Below are 14,151 nucleotides of genomic sequence, written 5' to 3' on the forward strand. Positions count from 1 at the left end.
TGCGCTCTCACAGATTACAATTTGTGAGTCCTGATTAGGAGTTTGTTTCACCTTGAAGCCACCTGTCAGTTTGCTCTGATAATAATCTTGGCTACAGGAGCTATTTGTTGGTTAAATACAGGTCAAGCAAGTCATTGATTTGGCTGATTGATCATATTGCTCATATTGTACGCTATAAGACTATTGTTATCCTAGAATACGGTTCACTAGGGGAAGAGGCTTAGTCCATCCTGAGGTTGATTCATACTAAAACAGGCATTAGCCACAGGGTTGTGCGGCGGTGTTGGGGGTGTTGATGTGTATATCTGTTGTGCGGACTGCTGTCAAACAGTCATTTATTTCTCTGATTGAGCAGCTTTCTCAACACCCTTGCTCTTAGTCTAAATCACACAATCAACACCATCTTAAACAAAAGGGCACAAACCAAAGGAGACATCCCTATTCCCAACAATGCATTCCAGATGCTCCTGGAGATCCTGAGTTGTTCTGAGATGGGGGAAATAACCTGTCCACCAAGTTCGGGGTCTGCCCCGAGGTCTGGACGTGCCCAGTACACTTCCAAAGAAAGGCATCTAGGAGGTCCTGATCAGATACCCGAACCACCTCAGCTGGCACTTTTTGACTTAAAGGAGCATTAGCTGCATTACCTGTCCAAGCCCCTAACCCTGTCTCTAAGGCAGAGCCCAGCCACCCTACAGGGGAAGCTCATGACCATAGCTGAGAGGTGGAATGTAGATAAACTGGAAAATTGAGAACTTTGCCAGCTCAGTTCCCTCTTCACAACGGTCGGTTACAAAATCTGCATTATTCCAGATACCACAGCAATCTGCCTGACCATGTTGCACTCATTTTTCCCATCACTCATAAACAAGACGCTGAGTTAAACTTAAACTCCTTCACTGAACAAGGTGCGATTCACTATATGTGGACATATTGACGACCACTCGCCTCCACTTCAAAACATTATGAGCATGGTGATAGAGAAACAGGCTTATCTGTGCACATCAGTCTGGCCTCACATGCTCTATCTGAATATGAGATGATATCGAGATGAGGAAGGCGGTCTTCAGTGTTATAATATTAGCAAAATAATTGATGACAGAACATGTTGAGAATGGAGAACATCCTCATTAGACAGGCTACTTCAGGAGGCAGCGAGTTGATGATTGTGGCAGTAATTCAAAATAGCAGATTTGTAAGAGCTCTCCCGTAATCTCTGAGCTATGAACAGGCATGGTTTTAAACATAAGAGATGTTTACAGACTGTCCAGGCTAAAACACACAAGAAGAGTAATAGTCCTTCACAGTAATTCAAACTCAGGGACATCAGCAGATGTTAATGATTCATTTTGTTTCTTGTTCTTCTTATCTCCTCAGGTGCTACTCCAGTATTGGGAAGGTGCAGGATGCCTTCATCTCCTACCGTCAGTCCATTGATAAATCTGAAGCCAGTGCTGACACCTGGTGCTCCATAGGGTAAGGACAGAAGTTCAGCATAGTAGAGGTCACAAGCATGGGGATCCTCCATCTGTAAGGCCCTGTTGTCTTAGGCAGGGGTTAAAGTGGGGAACCTTTTCATCTGTTTTCTGTCACGTCCAACCAGTCATCAAACTAAATTAAATAGCATAAAGTCCAAGTCTTATTTTGAAGTCTTCACTCCTGTTCATTTGGTCTTGGCACATATTTAATTATCTGTTTCAGAGTGCACATTTCTCCTTTCCCTCTTCATGTATCTCTCTAAACACACTAAGACTAACTGCCAGTGCACTGTTAGATATTATTGCACTTACAGCCATGTAAGGAGTTGTTGTCAGCTAGAATAACTTTATCCTCCCTTCACCTGTGTCTTCTCTGACCACTTCAAATTGTGTGCCTGACCTCAGTGTGTCTTGGTTGCGTTCACACCTGATCCTGATTGAATAACCCAGGACACATGCTAATGCCTGGTGTAAACAGGGCTGAACTTTCTGAGGGAGGGAGAACTGGCTGGTATGCAACAGTTCATGTGTTCAGGGGTGGCAGTGGATCTACAGACTCGTCTTGGATATACAGTAACTGCAGTGCAACAGAGGACATTGTCCCCTACAGCTCTGTTTTTCACCCTCCGCCTCAGTCTAAGCTGTTTAAAGGGTGCAGTATGTCCTTGAGAGTTTAGGATAGTCTGGAGGATGGTGAGAGATCTTCTCTCTTCTGCCTTCAGGGTGCTTTACCAGCAGCAGAACCAGCCTATGGACGCATTGCAGGCCTACATCTGTGCTGTTCAATTGGACCACAGCCACGCAGCTGCCTGGATGGATCTGGGCACCCTCTACGAATCCTGCGGCCAGGCGCATGACGCTATCAAGTGCTACATCAATGCTACGCGCAGCAAGGCCTGCCTCAACACCGCTGCACTCACACAACGCATCAAACTGCTGCAGGTAGGTGCTGCCATTTCTGTAACTGACGCCTGCCAACCAATCCTGTCTGTTAGATGTTGTGGAGTATTTGTGTGTGTGTGTGGTGTGTGTGTGGTGTGTGTGTATTGAAGTGCTGTGTTTATTGCCAGGTGTTGTCAAAGCAATCAGCTTTTTTTAAAAATGCAGATTGTGCTTTTGTCATTTTAATTTCTGACCACTGAGATATGAATAATGATTCATATTGGTGTGTTTAAACACGTTTTTCTCACTTGTAATTGTAAAGCATACCTTCATGGCATTTAACATTTCTATTATATTCTGTATATGGTTACCATCTCTAGGTAAGCAGTAGACTTTGTAGTGCCTTTCTTTTCTAAGTTTGTAAGTTCAGCACTAAAGTTTGTGTCTTACACAATTTCTCCTAGGCTCAGTTGTGTAACCTACAGCCAGGTAGTCTGCAGAATAAGAGTAAAATGCTTCCTAGTATTGAGGAGGCATGGAGCCTCCCCATTCCTGCTGAGCTCACATCCAGGCAGGGGGCCTTGAACACTGCACAGGCACAGCAGGTGAGATCCAGCTCATACAAGAGACTCCAGCCTCTTGGAAATGACTTTAACATTCATCTTATGAGGACTATTAAAACTGAAATCTTGCTCTGATACGTTAAGATGTTGTATCCACATCAGGCCATATTCATGGTCTTCAAATTCTGCTTTGCATTAGTGGCCAGTATAAACTTCTTGACCAAAAAATAAAAGGGGTTAAAGTCTGAAAGATTGGAGCGAGGCCCATTTTTCAATGATCGACAAATAGAATGTAGTTGGCCTTCATACAACCTCTGTGTCACATGACAAGTTTTAAAATTATGAGTACTATGATAACTCAATATGTCCTACAACTCTTACCCTTAATGCAAAGATGCAAGAGACACCTGTATGTCTCTAAAAAATAGAGTTGTCTCCTGTCACATTCCTCTTTGAAAATGAGACAACCCCTAGCTGTGGACATGAGAGCTGAAGGCACCATCATCACATCAGTTTTATTTAGTCCTCTTAATTTCCTCGTCTAATGTGTTTTCATGCTCTTTTGTCTATTCTAATCTTATCGACATTGATCATCCTCTTTTGGCTGCAAACAGCATCATCCCCATCATTAGCACCTGCTTGAAACATGGGAGGAAGAAAAATGTGTTGTTGTTTTTTTTTTGTTTTTTTTTTTTAATCAAATCAGTTCCCAGAACACATTTTAGGTCATTTCTACTCGCTCTAGTGTCAAAGTTTGAGGTGTGAGTGAGTAAATGTAACCATGTTCTCTCTGTAAACAGTATGAGTTGTGTCAGTGATCAGTGAAAGAAAGCAGAGTATGAGCTGTGCATGTCCAAACAACCCAATGCAATAATGCAAACTAATGTTGCATTATCCCACATCTCGACCACAGCGTGAATACTCTGATTATGACCGAAATCAGTTGCATTCAGGTGATTACACAAAACGTTTTTTAATCAGAGTATTGTCATAGAGGCAGTAGGGATGTAACGATGCATCGTGACATGATTAAAATCGGTACAAATGTGTGACGACTTGCATCGGTTGACAGAAAAAATGAATCGCGATTCTTGGCGAATGCGAGAGAAGTAGGATATGTTCTTTTTCGTCTTTTTTAAAGTTAGAAATAGGTTACGTTGCGGCTGCAGCTTCCACTGCCGCGTCTGCCTTTCTGTGTCTCACACACACACACACACACACACACACACCTACACACATGCGCAGTAGTGGTAATCGGCGTCAGGCCTGACTATACCGTAAATGATACCATAACACAGACCCTCCAGGAATTCACGATGTTGCAATTTGCAACTTCAACGCAACTTCAGTGAATCCCCGTGAATTCAGGGGTGTTGCAATTTTAACCAATCACCGCAACTTCCGCGCAGTCTGCACGGGGGATTAAAGTCGGGTCAGGGACGGCCGCACGGTGCGGGAGGATCCCCTCGTGGGACCTCTCCCCGGCGCTGGCTGGCCCCCGCCGGGCGCATTTCCTCCGAGGCGGTGCGCCGCAACCGGCTCTGCGTTTACAGCGCCCGGACCTCGCCGTTTCCCGGGGCCGTGGACTCTCATTAAAGGGTTAATGAGATTTCATCTGAATTGTTTTTATTTTCAGTTAGCTCATACTTGAAGCTGAAAGGTGATGGTCAGATCAGCTGCTTGCTGGCAGCCCTAATAAGAACACAAACTGCTTGAGAGTTTCTGTAAAGAGAGATTTTTTTCCTACAAATAAAAAGATAATTTTATTTGGTCAGAATTTGTCTGTAGCTCATTTTGATTTTAAAAAAATCGTGAAAAAATCGTATCGTGAACAAAAAATCGTGACTCGAATCGAGTCGTGAGTTGAGTGTATCATTACATCCCTAAGAGGCAGCATTGAAATGCTCCAGCTGTTGTGCATGTAAATGTATGGAGTGTAACATGTATACAAATAAAATTTATTTGATTTGATTTGAGTGTGTATCATCCAGTGCCGCTGTGCAGAACAGTTTGGATCTCTGGCCTATGTTTTTGGACTGTAGTTTACTTGAAGAAGACAACTTGGAAGAAGCTTTTAATGATAGTCCAGCATCTCCTCACAAGCTGTGTCTCTGCTGGTTTCCAGGCCTGTAAGGGGGAGGGAGGCCAGTCTGCCAGCAATCACACAGACCCGCAGGCCAGTCATGCCAAGAGGAAACGCACTGCTAGCCCAGCTAAGGTACAGCTCAGGACATTACTATTGTGCTGGACAGTTGAGGTGGAGAGCGATGCTACAAATGTTTCTGCCTTACTTTCAGGGTGTTGCAGACTCATGGGCAAACAGCCCCAATCAACAGCAGACCCCCAGCTGGTACCTGACACCACAGAAGCTCCAGGTAGGAAATGCAAAAAGTTCATATTTAGAATTTGAATTTGATAGAACATTTGTTCAGTGTAGTTAAGTCTGTCACATCTGATGCTACATTATGTCATAGCAGTCCTGTGGCTAATGTAAACCTCTCAAAAATGCACCTAAATATATTTCTACATTGATGACAAAAGACAGTTTCTTCTGTTGATGCTGGATCACTTCAGTCTTCTTGGTGATGTCAGGGGCCCAGTTTTAAAACTTTGAAGCACAGCATCCTGGGAGATCAGTGGTTAATTTGCATATTATCTTTTGAAATTATTTCTTTGGCCATTTTTGTTTTTCTTCCATAATATTAGATCGGTTGAAGTGAGGGAGAAAAAGTTCCTTTATGAATACAGTTAGTCTTTTGTTGTCCTGATTTATAACTGAACTAAAGTGTGAACATAATAAACCACACAAAGGTTACACACACACAATAATGCTTTATGCAAAGCAGTGCTTGGCAGTATCTGCCAAATAACACACATCATGTATTTAACTTTGCTAATTACAACTGATCTTAAGCTGCTGAGTTAACGCAACACTGTTGTGAAATGTGCAGCACCTGGATCACTTGCGGACCAACCGAGCGAACCTCAGGCCCCCCCAGGTGCAGATGCTGGAACAGCTGGAGAACCAGTTCTCTCTCATGCAGCAACATCAGCAGCAGGTACACACATGCAACCTTTATTTACGCAGGGCTGAATCATTTTGTATCTGCTACATGAAGCTTCTTTTAGTCATGGTAGGGTCACAAACGCTAACGTAGCCTCACAGCTAGTCTTTATTAGCTGGTGTTGTTGGTCAGCGGCACGCTTCGGTTGATGCTTTCCTGTTTCTCTCCTGTCAGATGAGGCAGCAGGCAGCAGGTGCCCAGCCTCGGCCCAGCCTTCCCAATGGTCCTTTGGCTGAGCCCTCTCACCACCATGCAGGCCTCCCCCACACCTCCCCCCTCAATCACACAGCCATCCGGCCCCTGTCTGTCAACCAGCCCACAGCCAATGGATCCTGTTCTTCAAGCCCTTCAGCGGGGCTGCTGGGACACCTGGACAAAAATCACACCCTGGGACTGGGAGATGGTGGCGCGAGCAACGGAAACGTGCCTTATCCGCAGCAGAACTCTCTACCTCACAACTGCACAGCCGCCAGTCACCCCAGCACCAGCAGCACTACCAGTAGTCCCAGTCATGCAGACGAGACCTGGAAGAGCCAACAACGCAACACTACCACTCAGGTATTCCTCAGGCTTTTCATCTTGTCTTTCAGATGATCTCAGATCTGTCTTTGTATTTTCAATTAACAAAGTATTTCCTGTGATGATGATGTGTCTGCATGCCTCATATTTTATTTTTAAGTGATGTTTTTTGAACATTTCTGACGTGGAAGTGTTAAATGGTCCCATTTCTGCTCTCCATCTCTGTCCAGGGGCTTCAAAAAGGTCCAGGTTCACATTCGGCAGGTCCCAATGGAGAACCCGCTTTCTCTTCCTCCTCCTCCCCTCAGACCTCGTTCTCTTCCTCTGGCATTCTGAATCAGGTTGGACATTCCTCTGGGCCCTGCACTGCCTCCTCCTCAGCTTCCTCTTTATCCCCCACCTCTCCCCAGACCACACCCAACCACTTGTCCTCGCCTCCCCACTCTGCTACTACCTCAGGGGTCCACACCAAAGACACCACGCCTTCAGGGGGCAAAAATGGCAGCAATGGTGCTGCAGCCACTTTGCCATCAGGTCCAGAGGCCGTTGTCAGGCATTCCGTAGGGACACCATTAAGTCCCAGCACCACCCCTGCGCAGGGATTGACTAATCACGTCCAGCTGCGGGTGACGGACAGCTCTGCAAGCCTGTCTCAGCCTGACTCTCCTGCCCCTGGCATGCTCACTCCAGACAATCCTCAGCACTCAGCCTTGCTAAAGGGAAAAGCCAATACTACCAGTAATGACGATAACAATAACCACAGTAACCACGGCGGGCCTTCCTCCGAGAAAATCAACAACGTCCACCTGGGTCTCCACAGTGACGCCAAGCCAATACCAGAGCAGTCGGTGGCATCCTCGCCTCTTCTAGCCACTGCTATGTCCTCTCCACACTCTGCAGACCCTCACACCAACAACAGCCTCGCCTGCCTTAACCACCCACCCAGCACCAACAACCAGGGGCCTACAGTAAACGGGAAGGGGCTGGAGGACTCCCAGAGCCCACTGAAGGTGGAGCCTTCTGTAGGACCTCAGAGATGCACTGTCCCTGCTGGTCTGGCACCTTGGTCCTCGGTTTCCATCTACCCCAGCTCCAGTGAGGTGCTCAACGCATGCAGGTAAGAAGCCTGCATGGCACCAGTGTTCCCTCCTCACTGATTAAAGTGTTATTTAGTGTGTGCAAGTCAGAGAGAGCAAGAATCAGTGACGAGGAACACTTTGGGTTCATTTTTGACAACAAAATGTTCAAGTGTTTTAGAGCACTGCTTCCTGTGGTCTGATTACAGCTAACAACTTGATTAAGTCAGTTAACCGATCATATGAGCTATGTGCAAAGTTGTGCTCACACTAGTCCATGACCGATCAGCAAAGACGACACTGAATGTTTATGGCAGTCATGCAGAAGCGAGTAATGTGTTGATTCTTTGCATTTGGAAGCTGTCATGATACTGTGATCCAATGCTGGCTGTGTTTGTCATTATATTGTTCAGATAAAAAAGGGGCCAGTTCACTGCACCACCATGAGTCTGAGCAGAGGCAGACATCACCTTTGTGTGTGATGATGTTATGATGGATGTCCTGAATCCTAATCTTAGTCCTGTCCTATGTCCTGTGAACCATACATGTCAGACTAGTTGTGAATATGGACATATTGAGGGTGTCTAGCTTCCATGTTCTCCTGCTTGGTAAAAAAAGAAATCTAGAAGTGTCAGCAAACCACTGAACACAGTCCAACAATATTACAGCTGATTTTAAAAGAACTTCACACTGTTTATTGCTTGACTTGTTAACAGATTGCTCTGACTATGAAGTCAGAACCTCTGTATCTTTGTCAGATATCAGCTAACCACGGTTGATCCATACATCCAAACATTTTGTCCTCTCCCCTCCCTCCTGCCATACTCCAGGCATCATATAGGACTACAGATTAATTTACAAAAGCTTTTAATCAGCACTGTAAGTGTTCTCAAAGCGCTTCTCCAGATGAATGAATTCCTCATCCTGTGAACTAAAATATTGTCCCAAGATTTGAGCAGTTATATTGTTGAATAGACATCATGGAGTGTTGTGTTACATAGGGCAAAATGTGCACTGCCGTCCTGTTTGTGGCCTGTTCTCCACACTACATAAACTGATCTCATTTCTACTCTGGCTGCAGGAACCTGGGGAAGAATGGCCTTTCGAATAGCAGCATCCTCCTGGACAAGTGTCCCCCGCCACGGCCACCTCGCTCACCCTCTCCTCCACTGCCAAAGGACAAACTCAATCCCCCCACACCCAGTATTTATGTACGTGCAGCAGCACCACAGAAGAAGTATTCATCATGTTGTTGTGTGCAGTGTCACATCTCGCAGGTAGCTCTTTTTTAAATGTGTGGAGTCAGTCCACGTCACCTGACTACTTCTGTGTCTCCTCTCTGACATGCAGCTTGAAAACAAGAGGGATGCCTTTTTCCCCCCCCTCCATCAGTTCTGCACCAACGCTGCCAACCCAGTCACTGTCATCAGAGGGCTGGCTGGAGCACTCAAACTAGGTACAATGCAAATGGCATGCACTCCACTCTGTTCAAGTCCATCAAGGGTCAAGTGTTAGACTTTGAAGCGTCTGAATGAGTTTGAGCTGTTTGGTTGTACATGTGCTGGTGGCAGCAGTTGTGAGCATGGGCATCTGGATGTTTCTGTCTTCTCCAGTCTCACGTGGCTGTGGCTGTGGGTGTGTCTCTGTAATGTGTGAAGGAGTGTGTGGATGAGTTTGACATATATGACAACAGCACCACCTGCAAGTGGAAACTGTTACTGCACATGTTTGCTGTGGAGAAAAGCAGTTGACTTTGCCAAGAATTTACAAACATCTGCTGTGCTGTTCCAATGAATTGCTGCCCTGTTATGTAATGCTCTCATCTGACAGGTTGTTCCCTGCTTCGTTTCTTAAGTTACATACCAATGTTACAATAAGACAAAAACATTCTACTGCTGTGAAACTGACAGTCACCTCCAAGTCTAAAGTCTCTGTCCTTGATCTCCATCAGTCAGGAAATAATATTTGAAACACATTTTTATATTTAAAATAATATTTCTCCAGCCTCTAACTGCTCTTTGTCCTTGGCTTCTCTTGTTGTCGTACTCTCAGATCTGGGCCTGTTCTCGACTAAGACACTGGTGGAGGCCAACCCAGACCATCTGGTGGAGGTGCGAACCCAGTTGGCTCAGCCCACTGATGAGAACTGGGACCCCAGTGGCAGCAAGAAGATGTGGCGCTGCGAGAGCAGTCGCTCCCACACGACCATCATCAAATACGCTCAGTACCAGGCCTCCTCCTTCCAGGAGTCTCTACGGGTCAGTAGGGGGTGATGCACACACCCGACACACCAATGCTGCAGTGCTGGAAACCTGATATGTTGAACAGCTGTCACCAAACCATAAACCTTTGATAGAATATGTAGCAAAACGAATGTGTGTACATCATGATATATTTCATTCTGAGATGGATAGTGTGCCTGAAAGTTATGTCTGTACTGACTGACTGTACTAATACTGTCCCTGCTTCTGTTATGACAGGAGGAGAATGAGAAGAAGAAGGAGATGGAGGCGGAGGCAGGATCTTCAGACAGGTCAGTGTTGTTTGTCTTCGGTCTTCAGCGTGTCTTCATCTTAGTTTTCTGTTACTCACCACATGATGCTCTCGTGCTCTCTCAGTGTGATGCGGCGCAGGAAAGGCCCTTTCAAACACATCAAGTTCGGCACCAACATCGACCTGTCTGATGAAAAGAAGTGAGTGAACCCATCACACCTCCTCTCCTCACATTTTCCTGATCTTTGGTTGGAGAAACACGACCCTCCACTGTCACATGGCTAACCTCTAACCTTTGACCTTTACAGGTGGAAACAGCAGCTTCAGGAGTTGTCTAAACTGCCAGCTTTTGCCAGGGTAGTGTCAGCCGGTAACCTGCTCAGTCATGTTGGACACACCATCCTGGGCATGAACACTGTTCAGCTGTACATGAAGGTGCCAGGGAGCAGGACACCAGGTACACCTGCACAAAATAAACCCCACCCGTACACCCTTGTATTGTCCTTTTTCTCACTCTGTTATTAACCGCGTCACTTTCTTTTGTAGGTCACCAAGAGAACAACAATTTCTGTTCAGTCAACATCAACATTGGTCCTGGGGACTGTGAGTGGTTTGCTGTGCCTGAAACATACTGGGGTGTCATCAACGACTTCTGTGAAAAGTACGTCACCAGAAATGATCACTTTAAAGATTCTTATCTGTTCCCCAGAGTCGACACTGATAGCCGTGTATGTTCTCGTGTCTCTCACAGGAACAACATCAACTTCCTGATGGGTTCCTGGTGGCCCAACCTGGAGGACCTGTACGAGTTCAATGTGCCTGTTTATCGGTTCATCCAGCGTCCCGGGGACCTGGTCTGGCTTAATACAGGCACTATTCACTGGGTTCAGGCCATTGGCTGGTGCAACAATATTGCATGGAATGTTGGACCCCTCACAGGTGAGAAAAAGGATGGTGATGCTCATTACCAGCTGTATAGTAGAGCAGAGCCTCTGGGGAAAAAATCCTCCTCCCCACAGACTCTCAGGCAGGTACAGCTGTGCACTAGTTTCCACTGATACAGATGAAAAATGAAGAGTGCCTTTCTGGTTTTGTCCTTAGCCCATCAGTACAAGCTGGCAGTGGAACGTTATGAGTGGAACAAACTGCAGAGTGTCAAATCCATCGTTCCCATGATCCACCTCTCCTGGAACATGGCCAGGAACATCAAAGTGTCGGACCGCAAGCTCTTTGAGATGATCAAGTGAGAACTCTCTGTTTCCCTTTAATTCAAAACTCAACCTGACATTTGTGTGTGTCTTGTACTATCCTGAACTCACCTCCCTGGTGTTTCAGGTATTGTTTGTTACGGACTCTGAAGCAGTGTCAGATGCAGCGGGAGCTGCTGTCGGCTGCGGGAAAAGAGCTGGTGTGGCACGGGAGGAGCCAGAACGAGCCGGCACATTATTGCAGCATCTGTGAGGTAAACACACCGTTAGTTAGTTAGTTAGTTAGTTAGTTATTGCAATAAGGTGATTATAATACACAGCAGGACACATGCAGAGACAAAAAATGATACAATAAGTACACCTGTACAAAACAACACCTGCCATACTTTCTGCTGCATTCCTGACACTGATGACTCTTCTCATGCCTAGGTGGAGGTGTTTGACCTGCTGTTTGTAACCAGCGAGAGCAACAGCAGGAAAACGTATGTTGTGCACTGCCAGGACTGTGCCCGTAGGGGGAGCACTAACCTGGACAATTTTGTGGTGCTGGAGCAGTACAAGATCGAGGACCTCATGCAGGTTTATGACCAGTTCACACTTGTAAGTATTGGGCACAAAACCAGAAGTGGTACTGGTCTCACTGAGACCAGAGTGGGTCAGTTTAAACCTAAATTCCCCATGAAACAGGAAGCAGTGCTGTTTACGTCCTCCTTCTTCTGTTTCCTGTAGAAACAGTTCGATAGGGAGGGACTTGTCATGGGTACTGTTTGGCATTTACAATAGCCAATTGCAAGCATGCGTTACACCCCCACTGCTATGTAGTTTAGGTAACGCTATGAGCTAGTGTCAGCCTCTGCCTTCCAGTGAACATTGTCAGACCCAGGACTGAACACAACCTCTGAGACCAGCAGTGGCCAGTGTGGCAGGGAGTGCAGCAGCATGCTGAGCTGGTTCTGTCACGGGGTCTGGCTCCTGGCATCCCGACAGGGCTCAGTCAGTTCAGTTAGCTACACAGCTGACCGAGCTAGTAACAGTTGGCTGTTTTCTACTTAACAATCTTTCCCCGTTGGTTTCAGAGGTCCGGTCTGATTCGGTTCTGTTGCCTGCTCACAGCAGATTCAGTTAGCAATTAGTTAATTAGCGGTTAGCTATTTTAGCATGTAGTTAGGCTCAAGCTGTCTGTCCATCAGGAAACTGTGTGAAGCAGAGCAGCTCTCACAGTCACTCATAGACTGGATCAAACAGGTAGCACTCTCCTCTGGCGGTGGATGTAAAGTTAGTACACATCAACTTCAACTTCTTCTGGTTTATCAGGAAATGACAAACTCTAAAATACCATGAGGAATAGCTGAAAAGGACTTGTTGTCATTGTTTGTCCAGATGGTGGAGTGTAGGTAACCCTGCATAATGCCCATTATCATGTCAAAGTTTGATGAGCTGTGTGCGTTTCCTTTGTGTTTGTACAGGCGAGTCCCCTGCCTTCCTCTTCTTGATGGTAACACTGTTGTTATGAGGACAGTTGAACCACAGTGGACTCAATCGGAAACTCTCCGGAAACCTTTTTTTCTGATATTCAGGAAGTAAGCCGGCAGTCCTCAAACGGCGCTCTGTAGCTATCCCATAAGGCAGCTGCGTGAAAGCTTTGTGTCTATGCAACCTGCCTGAGTGGCGTGCCTCTGCCCCAGTGGACTGGAGGGGGGTGGCAGCTCCTCCTGTCACCATGACCAGACTGTTCTACTGCTGGCCCAGCTGGACTTCACTCGAAAATACACACAATTCCACAAGAAAATCATGATATAAAGTTTTTGTACATACTCTGTTTTAACTGGCAACATGGTCACACAAAGACTACTGACTTGATCGTTTTCTTTTTCCATTTTTGTATTCTGTTTGTGAGTTGACATGAGAGCCCCCCCCATGAAATGAGTCATTAGGATAGCTCTTTTGTATGTTGGAAACCTCGCTGGTCAGGAAATCAAGATTAAAAAACAACTGTTTTGTAATGTGAAAAGTTAAATGAGACATTCTTTGCTACATTTCCCCCCATTTTTCTAAATCAGTTGAAAGGTTTTTGCTGGATCTCTGACGAGTTACTTTGTGATGGGGGAGAGACAAATAGCCAAGTTACAGAGAAAAGGGGTTGCACATAGACGAAAGAGTGAACTTTAATTTGTGTTTTTTTTATTTTTATGTAAATTGACACTATTTATAAATGCATATTTATTGTTTGAAAATATTTGTTGATGGAATGCTGTAATTTTTTTTCCCAGAGTCCCTGCCATTAAATTTGAAGGAGCCTTGTGATTTTAAGCACAGCCCCTCATACATTTTCTATATATAAATAAAACTGCTTAGTAAGCGTTGTACAGAGACCTTACCTTGAAATGGGTTTATTGTTTGAAGGATGTTTTATGAGTCAATAAACAAAAACTCTCTTTATTTACACTTGCACGTCTGTTCTACTTTTTCACACAGCTCGTTAATGATTGGTGCATCATCTTTTTATAGATACTGAGTGTAAAACTGCCTCATTTGGAATCCGGTATTCAGAAGTAAACAAGCTGTTCTGTTTTTTGCTCAGTGCTGTTATCAGTCAACGCTGGAACGATCCCAATGAACACAGGATAAGTAATCCAACAAAGCTAATGCACTAAGTGCAGTTAAACTGTGTAAATCCAATATGAAAATTAAAGAACAAATTAAATATCAGTTCTCTCACACCGTTCAAACACTGTTCAGTGGGTCAGATATGTACTTTGGAATGGTATTGAAAATTCAACCCAAAAATGGCTACGCACACAACAGTTCATGCTTCAAAATAGCCAAAAGAAATCAGTCAGAACTTTACGATGTGAGGAGCAGTGTGT

At 45.3% G+C, this 14,151-nt stretch overlaps 1 protein-coding gene across 4 annotated transcripts in view; it reads left to right on the plus strand.

Moving 5' to 3' along the window:
* Window positions 1-13,723, plus strand: part of kdm6a (lysine (K)-specific demethylase 6A) — a 44,565-nt gene extending 30,842 nt beyond the window's left edge. For 3 of the 4 annotated variants that reach the window (XM_010750443.3, XM_027291244.1, XM_027291245.1), the window contains 20 exons: window positions 1,378-1,476; window positions 2,201-2,420; window positions 2,825-2,965; window positions 5,049-5,141; window positions 5,221-5,298; window positions 5,875-5,982; window positions 6,163-6,546; window positions 6,738-7,624; window positions 8,665-8,794; window positions 8,934-9,039; window positions 9,636-9,841; window positions 10,064-10,116; window positions 10,202-10,276; window positions 10,385-10,533; window positions 10,623-10,737; window positions 10,828-11,015; window positions 11,178-11,319; window positions 11,412-11,538; window positions 11,714-11,884; window positions 12,751-13,723. In XM_010750443.3, the coding sequence (XP_010748745.1) occupies window positions 1,378-1,476; window positions 2,201-2,420; window positions 2,825-2,965; window positions 5,049-5,141; window positions 5,221-5,298; window positions 5,875-5,982; window positions 6,163-6,546; window positions 6,738-7,624; window positions 8,665-8,794; window positions 8,934-9,039; window positions 9,636-9,841; window positions 10,064-10,116; window positions 10,202-10,276; window positions 10,385-10,533; window positions 10,623-10,737; window positions 10,828-11,015; window positions 11,178-11,319; window positions 11,412-11,538; window positions 11,714-11,884; window positions 12,751-12,777 (3,499 nt within the window). In that variant the 3' untranslated portion in view covers window positions 12,778-13,723. The remainder of the gene's footprint in view (window positions 1-1,377; window positions 1,477-2,200; window positions 2,421-2,824; window positions 2,966-5,048; window positions 5,142-5,220; window positions 5,299-5,874; window positions 5,983-6,162; window positions 6,547-6,737; window positions 7,625-8,664; window positions 8,795-8,933; window positions 9,040-9,635; window positions 9,842-10,063; window positions 10,117-10,201; window positions 10,277-10,384; window positions 10,534-10,622; window positions 10,738-10,827; window positions 11,016-11,177; window positions 11,320-11,411; window positions 11,539-11,713; window positions 11,885-12,750) is intronic. The other variant, XM_019268298.2, reaches the window with a different exon arrangement.
* Window positions 13,724-14,151: the final 428 nt, after the last annotated feature.

This window comes from Larimichthys crocea, chromosome XVIII (assembly GCF_000972845.2).
Source record: "Larimichthys crocea isolate SSNF chromosome XVIII, L_crocea_2.0, whole genome shotgun sequence".
In the NCBI taxonomy this organism is placed as follows: Eukaryota; Metazoa; Chordata; class Actinopteri; family Sciaenidae; genus Larimichthys; species Larimichthys crocea.